Here is a 22,142-nt window from a genome sequence, read left to right as displayed (position 1 = left end):
CCACAAAAAATTATTATCATTTACGGTTTCGAAGTAATTCAGAGAGAACTACAGAAAAATAAATCACAAATTTAGCTTCTCTTAAAAATGGTCCAGGGATATGATATTTATTTTTCGCAATTTCACCTCATTGATTTTTCAGAAAAATTAATACCATTGAATTTGCGTTTTTGGAAAATTGTGTTCGATAATTTGCCACGGAGATAGCGTCTATCAAAGAAAAAAAGTCATTTTGAGCTTGGACAATTTTTTAAAAAACCAAATTAAATGGTATTAAATTTTATAAGAAAACAATGAGGTGAGATTTTGAAAAAAAAAACGAATTTGAGATCCGTGGACTTTTTTGAGAGAAGCTTAATTTGTGATTTTTTTTTCTTTCTATAGTTCTTTCTGAATTACTTCGAAACCGTGGAAGATAAAAATTTTTCATGATAACCTCCAAAAACTACACACTTGGGACAATTTCCTTTTTTTACTCTACGACAATACTTTTACTGTAAAATTAACTACTGTATTAAATATATATCCATTACACTCCAAATTTTTTAGAAAAATATGTAAAGTATAATGTTCATAAAATGATTGTTTGAAAAATATTGCAATAATTTAATCATGGAAATGCTCGAATTTTTTTTTACATAATTACGTGAAAATTTTTACTTGATAAATTATTTTTCATATACTATGAAATGAAAAAATATTCAATCGACTTACCTTTCATAACACAAATATTTTTATTTCACTCTAAATTTTTTATAGCAAGAGGAATAATACCCGATTTTGTCGTCATTCCAATTTTCCGGTAGTTCGATATTACAATATTTGTGTTCATGATGCTTTCCAGCAAATAGAAAAGTTCGACAAGAAAGCCAAATATCTTCAGTGAATTTCTTAATTTCTTTGCATTTCTCTCGAAAGCGAGGGTTGTGAAATGCAGAGAATAAATCGATTTTTATATTTATGAATTTCGAATTCCCTTGGAGGATCGGCAAAACGTACCACCAATTTGTAGGACAACGTGGGTGTTGAATTATATAATTATCAACTAACTGACCAAATAAAATTCAGCTGGTTAGTAATTATTTTTCATGACCTCGTTAATAATACATGTTGGAAAGGGGGGACCGCTTCAATAAAATCTGGAATTTTTTAGGGCAAATGATTTACCGGCTAATATAAATAATTATTTTGCGAATTAAAAAATTAAAAAACAGCTAGAAATAAATGTTTTATTATCGTCAAACCAACATATTATATACCTGCTCCTCCTCTTAGTTACCACAATCGAGCATTTTCGTGAAGGAAACTGTTGGGCGTCTCATTGAAACGAAGCTACCCACGAAAACTCAACTTGATAGTAATTATTTTTACTCGTTCGATTGATGACTTATTTATTTTGTAGAAATTCATGTTGAATATAGAATAAAGAAAATACTTTTGTCTAGTTATTACTGTGTTTATTTATTCGTAACGAATAAATAAACACAGTAGAAACTAGACAAAAGTATTTTCTTTATTCTATAATTATTTTTACATCTGGTATCTGTACTACAACTTTGGAGTGTCGGACCAGAAAAACGTACCACGCAATTTGTAGGACAATGTGGGTGTTAAATTATATTAATAATAACTAACCGACCAAATAAAATTTAGCTGGTTAGTAATTATATTTCATGTCTTTGTAAATAGTACATGTTCCAAAGGGGAGACTTCTTTGATCAAATCAAGCATTTTGTAGAACAACTATTTTTTCGGCTAATTCAAATAATTATTTTCAGAATTATATGAAAAAAAAAACAGTTAGTAATGAATTTTTGACAACCGCCAAATCAACAAATTACATTCTTATTACCCCTGTTATCTACCACTTACGAAATTTTTGTACTGACAAATATTGGGCGTCTTGTCAAAATGAAGCTACTCACGAAAAATTAGCTTGTTAGTAATAAATAACGAAAAAGGGCGAGGGATCCCGGACTATAAACGCCACAATTCATTTCATTTCTGTCTTAGTTGAAATATATCATGAAATGTTTTAATATAGGTAATAAGAAGTCTGTTTTTGTTTTTAACTGAAATTTTGTTGATGTAACATTATTGCATTTTAATATTTCAACTTAAATCTTAAAAAATCGGTAACTACAATTTTTATGGTAAATAAGAATGAAAATGAACTTTTTGAAATCTTAACGTTTGTTGTTTCCATTGGTGATCGTATTGCAATAAAAATATATATATATATATATATATTTTTTATTTCAAGAGTTGATAACGGGAATACCGTTCTCAAGATGTCTTGTTCAAATACTGTACCATTACCTTTCACCGAGAAGTATCTGTTCTCTAAGAAGTTGGCTATGAAAGCGAGTAGATTTACCTTAATTTGTCAAGACTTTACGTCTCCAGACAGTGTTAAACACACGATGTCTATCAATTGATATTGCGATTACTTTATGCCTTTTTGCAAACGCTTCACAGACACTTGATTGTAGAATGACCAAATTATCTGTGGTGCACCGATATTTAAAATAGACCAGCTAACGGGAAACGGTTGTAACAGACGAATTTTATTGAAAATTTTGAGAAGGTGACTTTTACCCGAAGGTGGAAGTCTACAGAGAAAGATATAGAGAATATCATCAGGTGGGGGTTAAGCTTTTCACTTTGGATAATGCGTCTTCTAATTCGTCCATAGTTATCTATTCGAAGTTTGTCATCTTCTATCAAGTACGGTTCTGATTCTACAGTATCTCATTTCAATGAATTTGCTAACATAATTGTTGTCGATAGACTAATGTTTGAAAGTCTCAGCTGGTATGTTATAATCCGATCCGATGATCATCAAAGACAGTACAACCGCCTTCAACTAGAAATATAATTCCATGATTTCTTTTAGATCATTTGATTCTATTTATTTTCTCCCATAAATCAGCAATCGTATTTTCATTCAAACAGAAGACCTTATTATTCTTGCGTATTCATATACAAACTGGTAAACAATCTTAACTCACCAAAACTATTGTCTCAGCTAGAGTTTCATGTGCAAGAATCATTGGTAGTACTGAACAATGTTCAGTTTATATACATATAAACACAATAATAGAAAAAAGATCCGCTGATATTTGTTAATAAGTAGTCTTACCTAGGATAATTGAAAATACAAAAAAAAATAATACGTAATAATTTGGTATCACCTTAATGGTCTAATATTTCTTTTGAACAGAATAAGACTGTTAGAAGACTTTACATTTTCAGGTAGACTCTTATACTTAATAAATCCTTTAAAAATTTATGTTTTAGTGTTGAACGTTTTTGTTTCATTATTTACATACAAATTACTTCTTATTCTAGAATTATACTGAGGGATTTGATAATTAAAAATTTGTCGAAATATGAAGGTAGGAGGTTATGCAACATTTTGTAAATATAAATCATCGTTAAATATGTAAGCCTACTTTCTAAAGATAACCAATCTAGAGTATTTAACATTAAAGATATATGGGTACTTCTGTCACATCTCAAAATAATCCTCATTGTGTGATTCTGTAGTTTTTTTAGTGTTCTCATTTTATTTAAATCACTTGTGTATAGAAGAGTGGAAAAATATTTGACATATGGTTGTATAATGGTCTTATATACAGTTATCCATTATTGCATAGTTAAGTGTTAGGACCCTCTTGTGAAAAAATATAATTTCTTCAAAATTTCTGTATGCAAGTGAAATGGTTATTCACTGATAGATGCTTGTCCAACATGAATCCTAGATATTTAAATTCAGTAATGAGCTCAATTTTGTCATTTTCTATTTTTATTTCAATTTGATTTAAATCTAATTCCCTGTACTTAAACAGTGTAGTGAGTATCATAGCCTTTGTTTTGTTCACATTTAGCTTCAATTTATTAGTTTTCAAACATGTAGCAATATTATTCAATGCTTCATTGGATAGCTTATCTATATCTTTATCACTAACCGATACTAGGGCATCATCAGCAAAATAATGTTCATAATCACATTCATTACATTTGCAGATATCATTAATATAAATTAAGAATAGCAATGGCCTTAAAATACTTTCTGCGGTAAGCCGTGGTCTACGCTTATTTTTGTTGAGACAAACTCATTAATTTTGGTCACTGCTTTCTTCTTGTAAGGTAATCACTGATCCACCCAAGTACTTTTCTTTTAATGCTATTTTTTTTTTAATTAATATTTCACGATAAACAGTTTCAAACGCACGTTTAAGATCTAAAAATACTGCTACAGTGTACATGCCTTTACTCGTTTTATCTATATATTCAGTAACTGTAAGCTAAAGTGCGGATTCGCATGAATGTCTGGATCTAAAACCAGATTGTTTTTTTATTGAAATATTCCAACAGTTGTTGATATACTATTGATTATAATAGTTTTTCAGGTAGTGTTAATTGGCCGATATTCATCAGATTTTTTGTATTTGGAACTTTTTTGATATTGAACACTTTTATCCCAAAACTGTATATTATGTGTGCCAATCATCAAACAGTTATTTGAAATTTGTCAATTTTTCCTCCTTTTTTCTTTTTAATATTCCATGAATCTATTACTATTTCGATATGTATAAATTTCCTATATTTAACACTTTCATCCCAAAATTGTATACTATGTCCTGTAATTGTGTCCAATGCATGTTTGAACGATACATTTTTTTTTCTATTCAACATATTTCCTCCAAATATGGCGATATTTTCTGACTCTATTATGATCTTGGTGGATAGTTCGACTATCTCATTCACGTCTTGTCCAAGAATTGAAGAAGCGTCATTCAGTAATTTGATTTCTATGACATTTCTGTAACGAGTCCCAACTGTCTCGATCCACATTATTGAGCCTCCAGGAAGGTTGATATATTGGTATGCGGTCCTTGTTATATGATTGTTGTGAAACATCCCAGGAAAGCTTAGTAAAAAGAGATGTATTGCACAAAGTTGAGTCGATAGCCGAGTTGTTTCCTTATTGCTTTTCATTGTTGATTCTTGCTTTTACACTGTTGTTGAGTAAAATGAGATTGGACTAGTTTATGAAAGTTTCTAGGACAACTCCACGTCTATTGTAGGATGAACAACTCCACAACATGTTTGGAAACTGGTGTACAATCAGATCCATATCTTCAATAGTGATACATATTTGCAACTGGCGGTACATATATGTTACAAATACATAACTTCTGAAGGATAGTGAGCAGAACTGCTACAACTTCTATATCAGATGTCACTGGAACTTACTCTGCAGTGATAGATTTTCTATTGTCAATTGTAACTCCTCCGGAGGCCCCAAGTCCATTATTGCGAACATTGTAAAATGAGTTAGAGATTTTCAATTCGTATGTACAATTATCTTGAAAATTAGTTTCTTGTAAGCATACTACTTTTTTTCTTGAAACTGATACGTTGGTGTATTTTTCGATTTCATGAGTTTTCAGAATTTTTTTCCTAATTTTGGTGATTTTTATCCTAGTGCTACAATCTATCAGGGCGGAATATATTTTTGTAAGAATACCCATTAGGAAATGTATGAATCGGTATATTCTCGTGTTATACTCATTGGGCCAGATGATCCAAACAAATTCTCCAAGAAACTTGTAACTTAATCAAAATGGTGAAAATTTCCGAACTGGTGATAGTAGTGGGTACCTCAGGTAGAATTGAAATAGAAGGCTGGATTTCTGTTTCTTGACATGAAACAGCTACGTTATCAATTTTTTACATTTAAAGTAAGTGAGTTCATTTCGGACGTAAAAACACTGTATGGGATATATTCGTTTTGAAAAACTATTGATAAGATAGAGTGTTAGATTGAATATAGACTTGCATGCAGAAGCTCAGTATGTGGCTAACTTCAGGTTGTGAAATTCCGATTTTGGGAAATGTAATAGGGAAGACGAGTTGTTATCCCAAGGCCTCCAAAGACTGTTTTCTCTAATATCGTGAGGGATAAAGCGACATACATTTGAAAGGTTAAGTCAGCTTGCTGGTGTTAATCTCCGAGCATTAAGAAATTTATTGTTCATCACTATTTCATCCCCTTGGATAAGGAAAGTATCCACTACTGCAGTACTAGAGAAGTATAAACAAACAAGCAATTCTTGAAGAAAAGATTATATCTTTAGGTTGAACTTTGGTTCGAAGAGCATAATTCCGTCAATAGTTTTAAAAAATATTGCCTGCTCTCTGGATGGAAAGTTTTGGATTTGAATTGCATTAGAATAGTTATTGGGGGGAACAATAGGTTGTACAATTTGAGTAACCCTTTAGTCAGAGACACTCGGCGGAGTTAGGTTAGGTTGCTCATAACTGTTTCAATCACGCCATACCTTTTTCAGATACAAACCAGTTGACATGGATGAAAAAAAAAGTTGATTGTCAAAAAAAATAAGCACTTTTATAAAAATTGTGCCTGTCTCACTAATGAAAACTGTAAGTGAACTCTTATCACACTTTTTCGCTAACTTCATCATTAAACGAATTCGCTACAACCCTTCAATACGGTTCATGATAAGCAACCAAATAAAAATATTGTTGTTATTAAAATATGTGTCATCAAACTAAGAAGTAAACTAAAGGGAGTCGGCAAGGCTTTCTGTACCAGCTGTTTCAAAATATCTTGTTCCAACCAAAAAAATAATCAATTTTTCATCTGTTTTAGAATCCGTTTGGTCGTCTGTCTTGAGGAAAGCTTGTACATTCACAATATAAGAGACATGAAAGTTCTTCATACAATAAGAGACACACCCCGTAATCCTAATGGACTACTAGCCTTGAGCATAGATGTCGATAACTGCTTTTTAGCTTATCCTGGCTCATCTACTTCTGGCGAGATTCAGATATTTGATTGTGTAAATTTGGTAAGTATTCAACTCAATTTTCAAATATATATATATATATATATATATATATATATATATATATATATATATATATATATATATATATATATATATATATATATATATATATATATATAATACATAGAAGTTATAAAGCTTCAATATGTTAATATTAAAATACATATTAAAATACTGAAAATGGAGGAAAATCAGTTGCATCATTCAAAAATTTCTTTTATCATGCTGTAACATTGCTATATTCTAAACCGTAACAGATAAGAAGACGATTGAATGGTAAAAAAGGTAACTGTCATCGGGAACAATACAATGGTCGAAGAAAATTTACGGGGACTCTCGCCCTTCTCAAATTATACGGAAAAAATCAAAAATGTTGTTTTTCGTTTTTTACGAATACAATTTTTGTGGGCAATTTCTCGTAAAGAACAATCTTGATTAGCATAATTTTTCTAACTGGCCAATCCTAAATTTAAAAAAAAATATGTTTTCACTGTGTAAATTTTTATGTGGTAATATGTGCTTACCCATAACATTTATTTGATTCCTCACACTTCCAGCAATCACGCATTTTCTTGTTTTCTTTCTGACAAATGCACCATAGTTCCTCAAAATTCTATCTGAATCGTCTAAACATTTGGATGTTCGGAATACGATGATTCTGGTATAGCTCAACATACATATTCCTTGCCAAAGAGGATTTCTATTTGATTTTGCATAACTAAATAGCGTATCAGTCCTTTCATCATTTGAATACATCTTTGATATGTTCATATCTGTTCTCAACAGATATCAACAACACATTCATTTTTTCTGCCATAGAAACCAAGCAAATAAATTGATGGATGTAGCCGTTACTATGTGGTAGGAGATCATGATGAAAAAAGAAATGAAAATTTCTATGTTTTTTACCGCTTTTATTTGTAACTAACGTTACTGCAGTTTCGTCCTATATGGACATTTTCAAGTTTATTGTTTAAGTTTGAAAATGTCCATATAGGACGAAACTGCAGTAACGTTAGTTACAAATAAAAGTGGTAAAATATAAATAAAAGGGACCTACTAAATATACCACCTTCTTCATTTCGGTACCAAAATATTGCAAATTTTTCAAGTAAAATTCATCGATCATTTCAAAATCGACTCTTGGTAAGTTGTCGGGAGTCATCTTTAACAAAACTAGGCTCAACATTCATTTCGAAATTATTTTAACAAAAACACGAAGTTTGTGGAAACCATTGACAATAGAAAGAATATATTGTCGCATGCACTACAGAGGGCGCTAGCTGACTGGATGACAATATGGCTAATATACCAGTAACGTTGAATTCCTTATTTTTGGTGGGTGACATGAATGCATAATTGATTAATTTTATTAGAGTTCATGAGCATTCGAAAACCATTTGAAAATACAGCTTGTTTAATTTTATTTAGAATCATATTTAGATATAACTTGTATTATATCAGATATCAAGGCAAATATTATTGTCCATTTTTATGCTTAATTCGTGGATTCGAGCGATCTTACTATTGTAAATTTATTTGTTTGCTGGCTTTATTCTTAAAAAAAATGACTGAATAATTACAAAAAATTTCAATTGATCGTTCGTTTTCTCAGGAAAATTGAGTACCCATATCACAATTCATTGGTTTATTCGGTATTGAAAATGTATGTCATATCGCATCCATTCTGCTTGTTTTTGCAACATTGATTTTAAACTTTTTCTTAGGTGACAGTTCGCAAAGGAACAATTCGTTTTTTCATCGAGTTTAGTTTGTGTATGTTTTAAAAGTGTTTTAGAGATATATTTGAATATTAATATGGTGCATTCTTGTACCGATTTTAATTGTGCGGAAAGGCACAAGGAAACAGAAAGTGCATTGGTTTATAAGTGAGTTATTTCATATAATGAGTTTAGGTTCCCAAAGGATAAAATGATGAGAGAAAAAATGGGTGAAAGTATTGAAAAGAAAGATTTACAATCCTTCTACTCTTCCAAGACTTTATAGAAATCATTTAAAAAGTGAAAGGGGAACAAAAATATTGAATTTGATGACACAGTTTTTTATTTCAACTTCAAGTATTCTCCACAGAAAGTATTATCTGGAGTTAATCCTGTTACTGAAAGTATGAAACAAAATTACCTAAATTTTATCATATAATTATGTAAAAGACTAGCAGCAGGATGTCATGCAGTGAGAGTTGTTGCAAGAGAGTTAGACACTACTATCACAAGATCAGTTTATTTTGCACAAATTGAATCTTATTTACGTTATGGAATTTGTTTCTGGGGAAATTGTGCAAAATTTCGTTTCAATATGGTATTCTCTCTACAAAAAAGATCCATCAGATATTTATGCAAGGCTAGCTACAGGGATTCATGAAGCAAAAAATTCTGACCTTAGTATGTCTTTTTATTTTGGAAACAGTGTGTCTTATCCACAAAAAATATAAAAATCAATTTAGTAACACAGCAACTTATAGTACACGTCAGTCTTACTCCGTTTCCCTTCCCACACCTTCTCTAGCCCTTACACAAAATTCTATTATTTTCAATAGCAAGAAGTTATTTAACCACCTTCCCATTAATTTAAGGCGAATATATAATGAAAAGAAATTCAGAAAGAAAGTGAAAGAATTCCTTGTTGGGAGGCCCTATTATAGTGTGGACGAATTCTACCAAGGCTCTATGGAATAATTGACATGTAACTTTGTGGAAACAGGTTATTTATTGAAACCAACACGTAATAGCTATCAATGTTCATTATGTAGAATTATATATTTACGTTTACTTAATATTCATAAATTCATGTACTTATATTTGTAGCTGTTCAGCTGGACTCAATATTGTTCTGTCCATATACTCTGCTCCTGTGTTCAAGCATTATTTTATAGTTTATATTTGTTAATTGTCCCTTATACATGTTTTACTTTACTAGACTTTGCCAATAAGATGTATATATCTTGGGTAATAAAGCATATTTTGAATTGAATTGAATTGAATTAATGGTATTATTACCTCAGAAGCTTTTGTTGGGTCAGTTCGAGTAAAATCAATTTTGTCTATACTTGACCTCATTCAACCTTCTTCTAAAGTTTTGGAAGATTCAACAGATTACCCAAGCGAGCCTATAATGCTTGAATTTAGTAGCTATATTAGAAAGAGGTATGTATGTAGGAATCTTTTTTTTTAATAAATTGCGGTTGTACAGATTGAGGATTGTAGAATAAATTGAATATTTGAAATGATTCTTTAATCCAGTTTGCTATATTTTTTGATTTTCATATTTGTATATTATTAAATAATCCATAAAATCATAGTTTAGGTAAATATTTTGTGATCTATCGACTTTGAGTACTGATTTTAGATATAGAACTTATTTTCAAACATGATTTTTCGTGTACATTTTATTCCATGTGGAGAATTTTTCATTAATTGAAACGTTAACGGGTTCATATACACTTCCATAATTAAATTAATAATTATAGACTCCGTAAATTTTACGATTTGGCAATGTTGATTATTTCTATTGTTCCTATTGATCAATCGAACAGGAAGCGGGAATAGGGTCGTGACGTTACCACCCTACCACATTCGACTTTCAATAATTAATTACGGGAAAACTACGGTACTTAGAGAGATAAAACAAAATACACTGTTTTTCAATTTAAAATTTCTATCAAGTGAACTATAAACAAAAAATCATGAAACAAGCCCATTACAACTAAAGCCAAAATCGATGATGATAATTCTAAACTCTCCAGAAATTAAAATCGGTTCAGATTTAACTCTCAATCAGAGAAACTACCTTGGAAATCTTGGACAACTCAACGATAGGAAGGAAAAAGGAGAAAACAATCTGAACTACGATACCTACAGGGAAAGGTGAAAATTGTTTCTAACACCCCTCAAAGAAAAAACTAAATTATACGGATAGCACTCTGACTGAACAGAACATATTGACCTTAGACTACCAAAATGTTAGAGGCATTAGAACTAAAATCACGACATTAGAGCTTAACGCACCTACCAGCGTTCAGTTAGAGTCAATATGATTCCTCTCATTTGACTAGAATGGTGGTTTGATAGTGTGTGCAGGTACCTATCTTTGTGCATGGGTCTTCGGTACACTTTGTCAGTTAGTCTAGCACCACATCGTTCGATGAGTACATCTAGGAATGCTAGGAATATACTCATCGAATGATTTGGTGCTAGACTAACCCACAAAGTGTACCGAAAACCCACAAAGTGTACCGAAAACCCACACACACGCATAGGTACATGCATGCACTATCAAACCACCATCCTAATTAAAAGAGAGGAGTCATCTCAACTCCAACCAAACGGGCCCGAAGAATATGTGAACCAGAGCATCTAGAGGCATAACTGGAACATTTTCGAGTGACCTTGAGATCGAGTGGATTGCGTGTACTCGAAATCGACAAGGCCAACATGCAATTTGAAGAAAAGTATTTGGTTTACATCAATCAGGTTTAATGTGGAATAAAACTCTTGATTCATGTGTATACTACAGGAAAGAGAAAGAACTAATAATCACCACTTATGTAGACGATATCTTATTGTATGGAGAATTGGAATGTATTTGTGAAATGGTGCAACCGAAAGCAAAGATGTGTTTGTTGTCTTGAGCACAGTAGAATCGAAATGTGTCGCACTCACTGAAGCAGCAAAGGATTTTATATTTCTTAAAAAACTGGCAGAAGGAATATGTCAGAATGTACTTCAAAGAAGGTTTTCTAATTTTTATATACAACCAAGGCGCTATGAAACTTGGGGAAAATTATACCACATCGGATCGATCCAAGCATATAGATTTTTTTATATGAGACTTGATAGAATAAAAGCAAATCATTCTGAAATATGTCACATCGAACTTGAATTTGGCTGACAATTTGACAAAGAATATTCTATCCCCCAAATTTATAGAGAGCGTGAAATTTCACCATAAATTTCATCATTAGAAGAAATTTGTTTCAGGAAGGGTTAATTTTTGTAATATATTTATAATGAACGACGTTGTTATGCATTATATATGTCAGTTGAAAATATAATTTTGAAAACCGTTCTCAATCACTTTTGCTTTTCATATTTTCGTGAATCTACACTGCAATTCTTTCATTCTATTGTTTAATAACAGTAGCAGTACGCCTGTCCCGCCGCGGACCAGATAAGGTTTTCAGTGTTTTGTAGTCCCTCTCTTGACAACTGACCTGGTTTGTTCAAAAACTAAATTTATTTGGTCAAGTTTTAATATGTGCTAGTCACAATAAAGTCTCACGGGTTGTATCGGAGATTTTGGCGGTGGCAATTTTTAACTTTTGAAGATTGTTAGTATGTGGCAGCTGGTTAATGGAAAAATTCATTCTGAAAACCACTCATATGAATAGATAAAATAGTCGGTAAACGTGTCAACAGTTTTTTACAAATCTCGTATGTTCACATAAATATCAATCAATCAATGAACATGGGATAATTGTTTGTTTTACAGGTGATTGATTTAATGGTGTATTTTCATTAAATAAATGTTAATATGACTTAAGATTTTCCATATCATTAAATCAATTAAATTATTTTCGAAATCTCAGTATCATATACATAATAATGTATTTTATTTATTCTCGTAGCAAGCGCAAACGATGATACAAGCTCATCAAGGTCCTTTGGCTACTTTCGCATTTAGTCCTTGTGGTACACGAATAGCTACAGCTTCAGAAAAAGGCACTGTGATAAGGATCTTCTCTACATTTGATGCCACTAAATTATATGAATTTAGGAGGGGAGTGAAGCGATGTGTTACCATGAGTTGCTTGTCCTTCAGTCTTTGCGGAGAATATTTATGTTGTAGTAGTAACACAGAAACTGTACATATTTTCAAAATGGAGGATGTCGGGAGGTAAGATATATACTAAAATCAGTTAATTAGACACTTGTGGTGCACTATTTGGAACTTTTGGTGTAGTGATGAATATAAATGAAGTTTTATCCCAACATCAAACCGTTGTTTTTAAAACCTTGACACGTGTTTCGATCATCAAGTGATCATCTACAAGAGGAAGATTAAACTAAATATACAATCAATTAATCTAACATTTATTGAATCATTTTTCCTTCACAATCACTTTAGACAAAAAAAAAACATAACATCATCATAAAATACTGGGTGATTCAACAGATCTAACATAAAAAAGTCAATATAAAACACAGAACATAAAAAGTTAATAAGCTACAATAAAATTAGGATCCAAGGAGAAACTCATTCACAGAGTAGTATGCTTTTTGTGATAGAAAAATCTTGAGTCACCTTTTAAAGACATTGATGTTTGAGGATTTAATGTCCTCACTAAGCTTATTAAATAGCTAACCTCAATGCACATGGGGTGATTCTTTGATAATGTCAATATACTATAAGGTTGATGTAGTTGAGTGTTATTTCTGGTGAAATGTTCATGGATTTGCTCATTTCTAGGAATAATTGAAATATTTTTATAAATATATATATATATATATATATATATTTATATAAATATATATATATATATATATATATATATATATATATATATATATATGTAATGTAATGTAAGTCACAAACCGGATTTGAAGCTTTATAACTTCTATTTAATTATCTGCGAGCGCTTTCGACAGCTGGTCGTGCTATCTTCATCTAGGCTATACTCAAACTGGTTTGAGTTTGAGTAGAACCTAGATGATGATAGCACGACCAGCTGTCGAAAGTGCTCGCAGATAATTAAATAGAAGTTGTAAAGCTTCAAATCCTTTTTGTGACTTACATTAATATTAAAATACTGAAAATAAAAGCTTGAGAACATCATGTGAAACTGTATGTTTTAACCGACGTAGTAAATATATATGTTTACTGAGCTTCAGTTTGACACTAGTACAATTAACTTGATGTAAAGTTTCATTATTCAATCTAACCAAATAGCTTTTATCAATTGTTGTATTTTTAGTAACAAAGTTGAGCATTTGAGATTTGGCAGAACTTAGCAGTAAGCCATTTATAGAACACCACTCAGAAATTTGATGAGTTACTTCATTAGCTTTGACAATTACTTCAGACAGTTCCCGCAGATACCAAGATGCTATTATCGTCCGCAAAAATAACAGTAATAGAAGCTTTTGAACAAAATTTCGGAAGATCGTTAATACATACATACATGCAATGTTGTCCTTATTTATACCATAGATACATCTGCTGGTACCTGCATCTTAACTGTCTTAAATTCATTTTACAATGTGGCCTTATCTAATAGTCAGGTAAATCTGATAATTAAAATAATATTTCAACAAGCTATATAGTATAGGTATTATATAGTATTAGGTATTGCTCCACCATCTTTATTCATAATATTATTATGTTTACTTATTTCTACACTAATGGGCATCTATAGTCTATTTCAAAAGAGTGTAGAGTAATAAATCATGAAGTGTCATAAAATTTGCCTGAATTTCGTTGTCGTCCATGGGCGTAGGCAAATCTTAGGATTATTAAACTTAATAATTAAAGTAAATTAAAAATTACAGACATAGATAATAATAAAAGGCCATTTTTGGGAAGTAATTTGGTCTAAAACTAAGTACCTACATGTATTTAGGTAAGTAAAATTTCTTAAAAAAAGATTAAGATTAATTTTAGTGGTTCTTGTAAACTTATTTAATATGCAATTTGGGTTCATATACTTGAGCATGATTTCTCAAAAAAGGGTTAACACTTAGTTCCGAGGTGCCATGTCATTATAATAATCCCTTTTTGACCCTGCCCACCAATCATGCAATACCTATTAAACCCAGGTAATTAAGAAAAAGGGTTTAAATATATTGTAATGGTATCTTAAACATTCGAGTTATAATAGTAATTGTTACTACACCAATTAAACGTACAGTGATATTGTGATATAGAAATAGTGAAAAAGTTATAAAATGGGGACATTTACTCCAAAGAAAAGAAGTGTAAAAAATTCTCCGCTATCTGTTTGCGAAAAAGTTATAATTTTAAATGTATATGATTGCATAAAACACGATCACCCTAGTTTGTCTGTGCAAGAAAGTGTTGAGCGATGTGCCCGAATGACTGGAATTGGACAGTCCACGATTTTTAAATTATTGCGAGAAAGAAAGATATCAGGCCAGGTAAGTCCATGCAAGAGAAAATCAGGAAGACCAATAAAAATCTTAGATGAAGACACCAAATGTGACATTCGAAGAAAAGTTCATTCGTTTTATTTTAAAAAGGAAATACTCACTCTTGAAAAAATATTTATCGAGATAAGCCAAGATAACGATATTCCTTTGATATCCAGAAAACTTTTATGGAAAACTTTAAAAAGTATGAATTTTGCCTGGGAAAAGCACAATCGAAAGGCACTATTACTGGAAAGTGATGAAATTGTTTGCTGGAGACGAAAATATTTGACAACTATAAAGCAGTACCGCAGAGAGCAAAAGAAATTTTTTTATCTTGATGAGACGTGGATAAACGAAGGTTATATAGTCAAAAAAATGTGGCAAGATAAAAATATAACAAGTTCTCGCCAAGCTTTCATAGAAGGCCTTTCGACGGGTATTAAAGTGCCTTCGGGAAAAGGGAAGAGGCTTATAATTGCTCACATTGGAAGCGAAGACGGATTTTTAAAAGAAGGTTTGTTAAGCTTTGAGTCGTGCCGGACGGGAGATTATCATGAGGACATGAATTCGAATGTCTTCGAAGACTACTTCGGGGAAATGTTAAAATTTCTTTCAGCTGATTCGGTCGTGGTTATGGATAATGAAAGCTACCATTCAAGGCGCTTAGAGAAGGTACCAACTTCAGCTTGAAGAAAGCAAGAAATTATTAACTGGCTGTCAAATAAAGGTATTCAGTTTGAGACGAATTCAGTAAAGAAGGAACTACTAGCCATAGTAAAACAACATAAATCTCGCTTCATGAAATATGCCGTAGAAGATGTAGCAGAAAAGTATAAAGTAACTGTGCTGCGCCTACCGCCATATCATTGCGAATTAAATCCTATAGAACTTATATGGGCACAAGTTAAAGGATATGTTGCAAGGCACAATACCACATTTAAAATGAAAGATGTCAAGGTATTGTTTGATCAAGCCATTATGGAAATCACATCAGAAAACTGGAAAAAAGCAATCCAGCATGTTTTAAAAGAGGAAGATAAAATGTGGGAACTGGACAACTTGGTCGATCAGGTGGTTGACCCTATAATTATAACACCAGGGGATGATGACAGTTCTTCGGATGAAGACTATACTGATGTAGAATAATTTAATTGAATTGTAAATATACTGTAGCGGGATAAGCAATCTGGACAGAGACCAGTGTATCAGTGACAGTGACACTTTTGCTTAGGTTAGGGTTTAGAATTAAGGGTAGTCTGAATAATTATTTTCTCGGAAGGTTCTCGAAAATTGTACCTAGTAATCTCTAGAACATTCAATTAGGGTATAAATAGAGTGTTGTTAAACGTTAAGGGAAGTTCACAGTTTTAGTATTGTTCAGATGTCAAATTGTAATAACGTATCCAGTAAAGTTCTTGTCGTTTTTGTGAATAAATTGATTTAAAGTCCCCACAAGTGTTTCAATACGTAAAGTTCGTTCGTGTGTGTTTGTGAGTATTTCCCGATTTCGGTTCGTATATATTTTATTGTTACATTTTATATTTTTTTAATAACACTTCTGCTGTATTAAATTTTTATTTCCTTTAATATAATTTTTATGAATGCATATTCTTTTGGCAATTATCCCACTAGCGCGCCTCTGGCTCAGTATTTATCCGTCGATAACAATGGACAAATCCCTTAAAACAGGGTGATACCTACCTGCTCTTTATGAAACGACATAATTTTGCAATGCGGACTAGGGAAGTGACAGAATTTATTGACGGATCACCCTGTAGCGCTTTTGAATACTTAATGAGATTTTATTACTCTACACTCTTTTGAAATAGACTATAGATGCCATTTGTTGTTAACTTGTCTAACTAATCTTAATGAACTAAAGTCTATGGAATGGTTTTGTTGCAAAATATAATAGATAACTGCTGACTTTTCCAGAAAAATCGGCAACAAAACCATTCCATTCACTTCAATTCATTAGATCTACAAGAGTGTAGAAATAAGTAAACATAATAATGCCCGAATGACTGGAATTGGACAGTCCACGATTTTTAAATTATTGCGAGAAAGAAAGATATCAGGCCAGGTAAGTCCATGCAAGAGAAAATCAGGAAGACCAATAAAAATCTTAGATGAAGACACCAAATGTGACATTCGAAGAAAAGTTCATTCGTTTTATTTTAAAAAGGAAATACCCACTCTTGAAAAAATATTTATCGAGATAAGCCAAGATAACGATATTCCTTTGATATCCAGAAAACTTTTATGGAAAACTTTAAAAAGTATGAATTTTGCCTGGGAAAAGCACAATCGAAAGGCACTATTACTGGAAAGTGATGAAATTGTTTGCTGGAGACGAAAATATTTGACAACTATAAAGCAGTACCGCAGAGAGCAAAAGAAATTTTTTTATCTTGATGAGACGTGGATAAACGAAGGTTATATAGTCAAAAAAATGTGGCAAGATAAAAATATAACAAGTTCTCGCCAAGCTTTCATAGAAGGCCTTTCGACGGGTATTAAAGTGCCTTCGGGAAAAGGGAAGAGGCTTATAATTGCTCACATTGGAAGCGAAGACGGATTTTTAAAAGAAGGTTTGTTAAGCTTTGAGTCGTGCCGGACGGGAGATTATCATGAGGACATGAATTCGAATGTCTTCGAAGACTACTTCGGGGAAATGTTAAAATTTCTTTCAGCTGATTCGGTCGTGGTTATGGATAATGAAAGCTACCATTCAAGGCGCTTAGAGAAGGTACCAACTTCAGCTTGAAGAAAGCAAGAAATTATTAACTGGCTGTCAAATAAAGGTATTCAGTTTGAGACGAATTCAGTAAAGAAGGAACTACTAGCCATAGTAAAACAACATAAATCTCGCTTCATGAAATATGCCGTAGAAGATGTAGCAGAAAAGTATAAAGTAACTGTGCTGCGCCTACCGCCATATCATTGCGAATTAAATCCTATAGAACTTATATGGGCACAAGTTAAAGGATATGTTGCAAGGCACAATACCACATTTAAAATGAAAGATGTCAAGGTATTGTTTGATCAAGCCATTATGGAAATCACATCAGAAAACTGGCAAAAAGCAATCCAGCATGTTTTAAAAGAGGAAGATAAAATGTGGGAACTGGACAACTTGGTCGATCAGGTGGTTGACCCTATAATTATAACACCAGGGGATGATGACAGTTCTTCGGATGAAGACTATACTGATGTAGAATAATTTAATTGAATTGTAAATATACTGTAGCGGGATAAGCAATCTGGACAGAGACCAGTGTATCAGTGACAGTGACACTTTTGCTTAGGTTAGGGTTTAGAATTAAGGGTAGTCTGAATAATTATTTTCTCGGAAGGTTCTCGAAAATTGTACCTAGTAATCTCTAGAACATTCAATTAGGGTATAAATAGAGTGTTGTTAAACGTTAAGGGAAGTTCACAGTTTTAGTATTGTTCAGATGTCAAATTGTAATAACGTATCCAGTAAAGTTCTTGTCGTTTTTGTGAATAAATTGATTTAAAGTCCCCACAAGTGTTTCAATACGTAAAGTTCGTTCGTGTGTGTTTGTGAGTATTTCCCGATTTCGGTTCGTATATATTTTATTGTTACATTTTATATTTTTTTAATAACACTGTTCTGCTGTATTAAATTTTTATTTCCTTTAATATAATTTTTATAAATGCATATTCTTTTGGCAATTATCCCACTAGCGCGCCTCTGGCTCAGTATTTATCCGTCGATAACAATGGACAAATCCCTTAAAACAGGGTGATACCTACCTGCTCTTTATGAAACGACATAATTTTGCAATGCGGACTAGGGAAGTGACAGAATTTATTGACGGATCACCCTGTAGCGCTTTTGAATACTTAATGAGATTTTATTACTCTACACTCTTTTGAAATAGACTATAGATGCCATTTGTTGTTAACTTGTCTAACTAATCTTAATGAACTAAAGTCTATGGAATGGTTTTGTTGCAAAATATAATAGATAACTGCTGACTTTTCCAGAAAAATCGGCAACAAAACCATTCCATTCACTTCAATTCATTAGATCTACAAGAGTGTAGAAATAAGTAAACATAATAATATTATGAATAACGGTGGTGAACCAATACCTACATAGCTTGTTGAAATAATATTTTAATTATCAGATTTACCTGACTATTAGATAAGGCCATATTATAAAATCAATTAAAGACTAGTAGATAAGGCAACATTGTAAAGTTACTTGTGATATACTGTTCGGAACCTTTGGTGTAGTAATTAATATTACTGGAGTTTTTTCCCAACACCAAATCGTTATTTTTACACCTCGACACGTGTTTCGATCACCAAGTGATCATCTTCAAGAGGAAGATAAACAGTTTATTATAAAACAGTTTTATCTTCCTCTTGAAGATATAAGTATCTATGGTTTAGAAGAGGTATCTATGGTTTAACATTGTAAGGATAACATTGCAAGTATATTTAGTTTATTCTTCCTCTTGAAGATGATCACTTGATGATCGAAACACATGTCGAGGTGTTAAAAATAACGGTTTGATGTTGAGATGAAATTCCAGTAATATTCAATTAATTAGAGTCACAAATTCATAGGTTATAGTTTATTGATTTATTTCATTAGTAAAAAAAATATTGGTACGACAAAGAAAAAGACCTCATTTATGTCATAAGTTTTATACAATATCTTTAAACTGGCTCCATAATTTTTTTTTCAAATTTCAAAATCATGTATCATTACATTTAAACTCGGAGATAATTCGACATGCTATCTGCCACATAAATTTGAATTATTGGGATTTGCAATGTTGGATTAGTCTTCTATGAAAGGTACTACTTTGTGGATGCCAAACTTAATATAGCGAATATTAGGAAGCTGTTTCTCTGGGATATATTGAAAATTGTAATCTGACAACAAATGAACTAATAAATGTTTTTATATTTTGGACACTTATAAATGCTTCTGTTTTCAGTAAAAAAAAAAGTACACAGGAAACCGGTTGGGCGGGATATTTCAGTTTGTATCTACCTGGGACAGTAACAAAGGTATTTAATCAAGGCAGATCATTTGCCGCTGCGCACCTACCAACATTTGGATGCAAAAACGTCTTAGCCATTTCAATGTAAGTCATGTTCAATAGTTTAATATAATTTAGGAATCATATATTAAAGGGTAAGACTTCGTAATACTAGAGACAAAATAATACCTTGTCCCTACAGCTAATATGATGAAAAGAACAGAACAGGAATTAGGCTATAGAATGAATTAAGTGTTGAGTATCGTCATCAGTCATTTAGAAAATTCAAAGACTTATAGAAGCCAGTTTTGCAACTAAACAGTGAAAGACACTTCCAACGGCAATCAATGTAATTCCACCATCTTTCTATTTTAAAGCACATAACAAAGCATCAAATAAAATAGGCCAAATTCCATTGTTCACAGAACCTGATAGAAAACCATTACAAAGGGCTGTTAGTGATGATGAAATCTTTGAAGCACCAAAACTAGCACTGTAAGTCATACAGACGAGATGGTCTCAAAGAATTCAAATCTCCAGAAGAACTAGTACGAAAAAACATAATTGCTTTATAAACTTCATGTTTATTCACATCTAAAAAACTAGTTGCAGAGATGTTAGTTTTTGACTGGAATTCACGGAAAGTTTCCATGTTAAATTTTTCCAGTTTTTCATCAGAACCTAGAATTTTTACAGTTCATAAAAAATCTCCATCTGATACTCAGGATTTTTAGATTTCTTGGTATATTTAATTTCACAAGGTGTGAATGTAGTTTGATTTAAGTTTCTTTTTATTAATACTTGATATAGATTTTTTGCGTTTGCCGTCACCAGACGGAATTTGGTAACTATTGGTACCAAACAAAAGAAGTTTTTCCTAGGATTCGATGGAATTGGCATTCAAAAGACCAGAAGCAGAAAAAAATTTGGCTGCCTTCAGTATTCTCTGTGAAACAATACAATTACGTTTTAAAGCAGCCAGTCTCTCATGGGTATGCGAGCTTTTTTGGTTTCTGAGATATCAATGGTGCCAGGAACATGAATATTGCTAGTATTTTTTAGAATTCTGATATATATTCGCATTGTGTATATTTAAACCAACAGAATTCTTGAATGATTTGCAGCAAAAATCACATAAAGATGTGGACAGTGACATTGACTTCAGTCTGGAGTAAGCTGAAAACTTTTTTTTCTTAATGAGATTGAAAATAATTATTACTACAAATGTGATGGAATTGACTGATACTTGATGAGCATTTGTGATAATGTATTTGAGTAATACTTTATTGTGAGATTCATAAGAGTATTACTACTTTCAATACATGCACGATTTGTGATATTTAAACGAAACGAAAAATTTGACAAGTAAACTAATATTTTTCCATAATCATATAAGGATTTCATTTTGGCCGAAAATATTCACTTGATGAACTCTGTATGTTATTTTTGGTTGTTAATGCTCCAAATAATTCATAAATCTACTCTGACATTATGTTCATTATGAGCCCTGCAGTAGGGGGCTTTAGAATAACCCCGCCAGGTGAGTTGTCATTTGTGGAGGTTAGAGTCTAAATGAGACTTCATTCTGAGGTACGTGTATCGAACAAACGAACCAAACGCGGTGAGATTTTGATCCAATAACTTGAACATAGTTCGATGTGGTTGTCATCTCTCGGGATACAAGTTTAAATACATTTCCGATGTCCTCTTTTTTCTTAATTCGTGAAAGCCATTTTTTGCCAAAAATCCAATGACTTATACAATAACAAAATGTCACTGAGTGTAACAAATTGAAAGTCAAATTTAGAAACATCAAAGTCAAAGCCTATAAGAATGAATTTTTTCGAAATCTCTAATTTTTCGAAAAAGAATGATTACTTATGATACATCATTGAAAAGGTAAAATCCGGTTCTATTCAAAACAAAAAGAATCCAATGTAGCGCCCATAAGAAAAAATAAAGTTGATGAAAATATCATTATGTAGTAGGGAAAAAGTGGCAATGTGGAAGTGCAATTTATTTTCGAATCCTTCGACAAATAAAGCCAGAAAAAACTATTTTCCGAAATTTTG

At 31.9% G+C, this 22,142-nt stretch overlaps 1 protein-coding gene across 4 annotated transcripts in view; it reads left to right on the top strand.

Moving 5' to 3' along the window:
* Nucleotides 1-22,142, top strand: part of Atg18a (Autophagy-related 18a) — a 75,544-nt gene that overhangs the window by 24,757 nt on the left and 28,645 nt on the right. For all 4 annotated transcript variants that reach the window (XM_023164949.2, XM_023164950.2, XM_023164951.2 and 1 more), the window contains exons 3-5: nucleotides 6,683-6,881; nucleotides 12,526-12,794; nucleotides 20,026-20,175. In XM_023164949.2, coding sequence (XP_023020717.1) covers nucleotides 6,683-6,881; nucleotides 12,526-12,794; nucleotides 20,026-20,175 — 618 coding nt within the window. The remainder of the gene's footprint in view (nucleotides 1-6,682; nucleotides 6,882-12,525; nucleotides 12,795-20,025; nucleotides 20,176-22,142) is intronic.

This window comes from Leptinotarsa decemlineata, unplaced genomic scaffold (assembly GCF_025532065.1).
Source record: "Leptinotarsa decemlineata unplaced genomic scaffold, Ldec_3_MD MMD2_tig00026282_RagTag_RagTag, whole genome shotgun sequence".
Classification (NCBI taxonomy): domain Eukaryota; kingdom Metazoa; phylum Arthropoda; class Insecta; order Coleoptera; family Chrysomelidae; genus Leptinotarsa; species Leptinotarsa decemlineata.
This window is presented reverse-complemented; position numbering and strand designations above follow the sequence as displayed.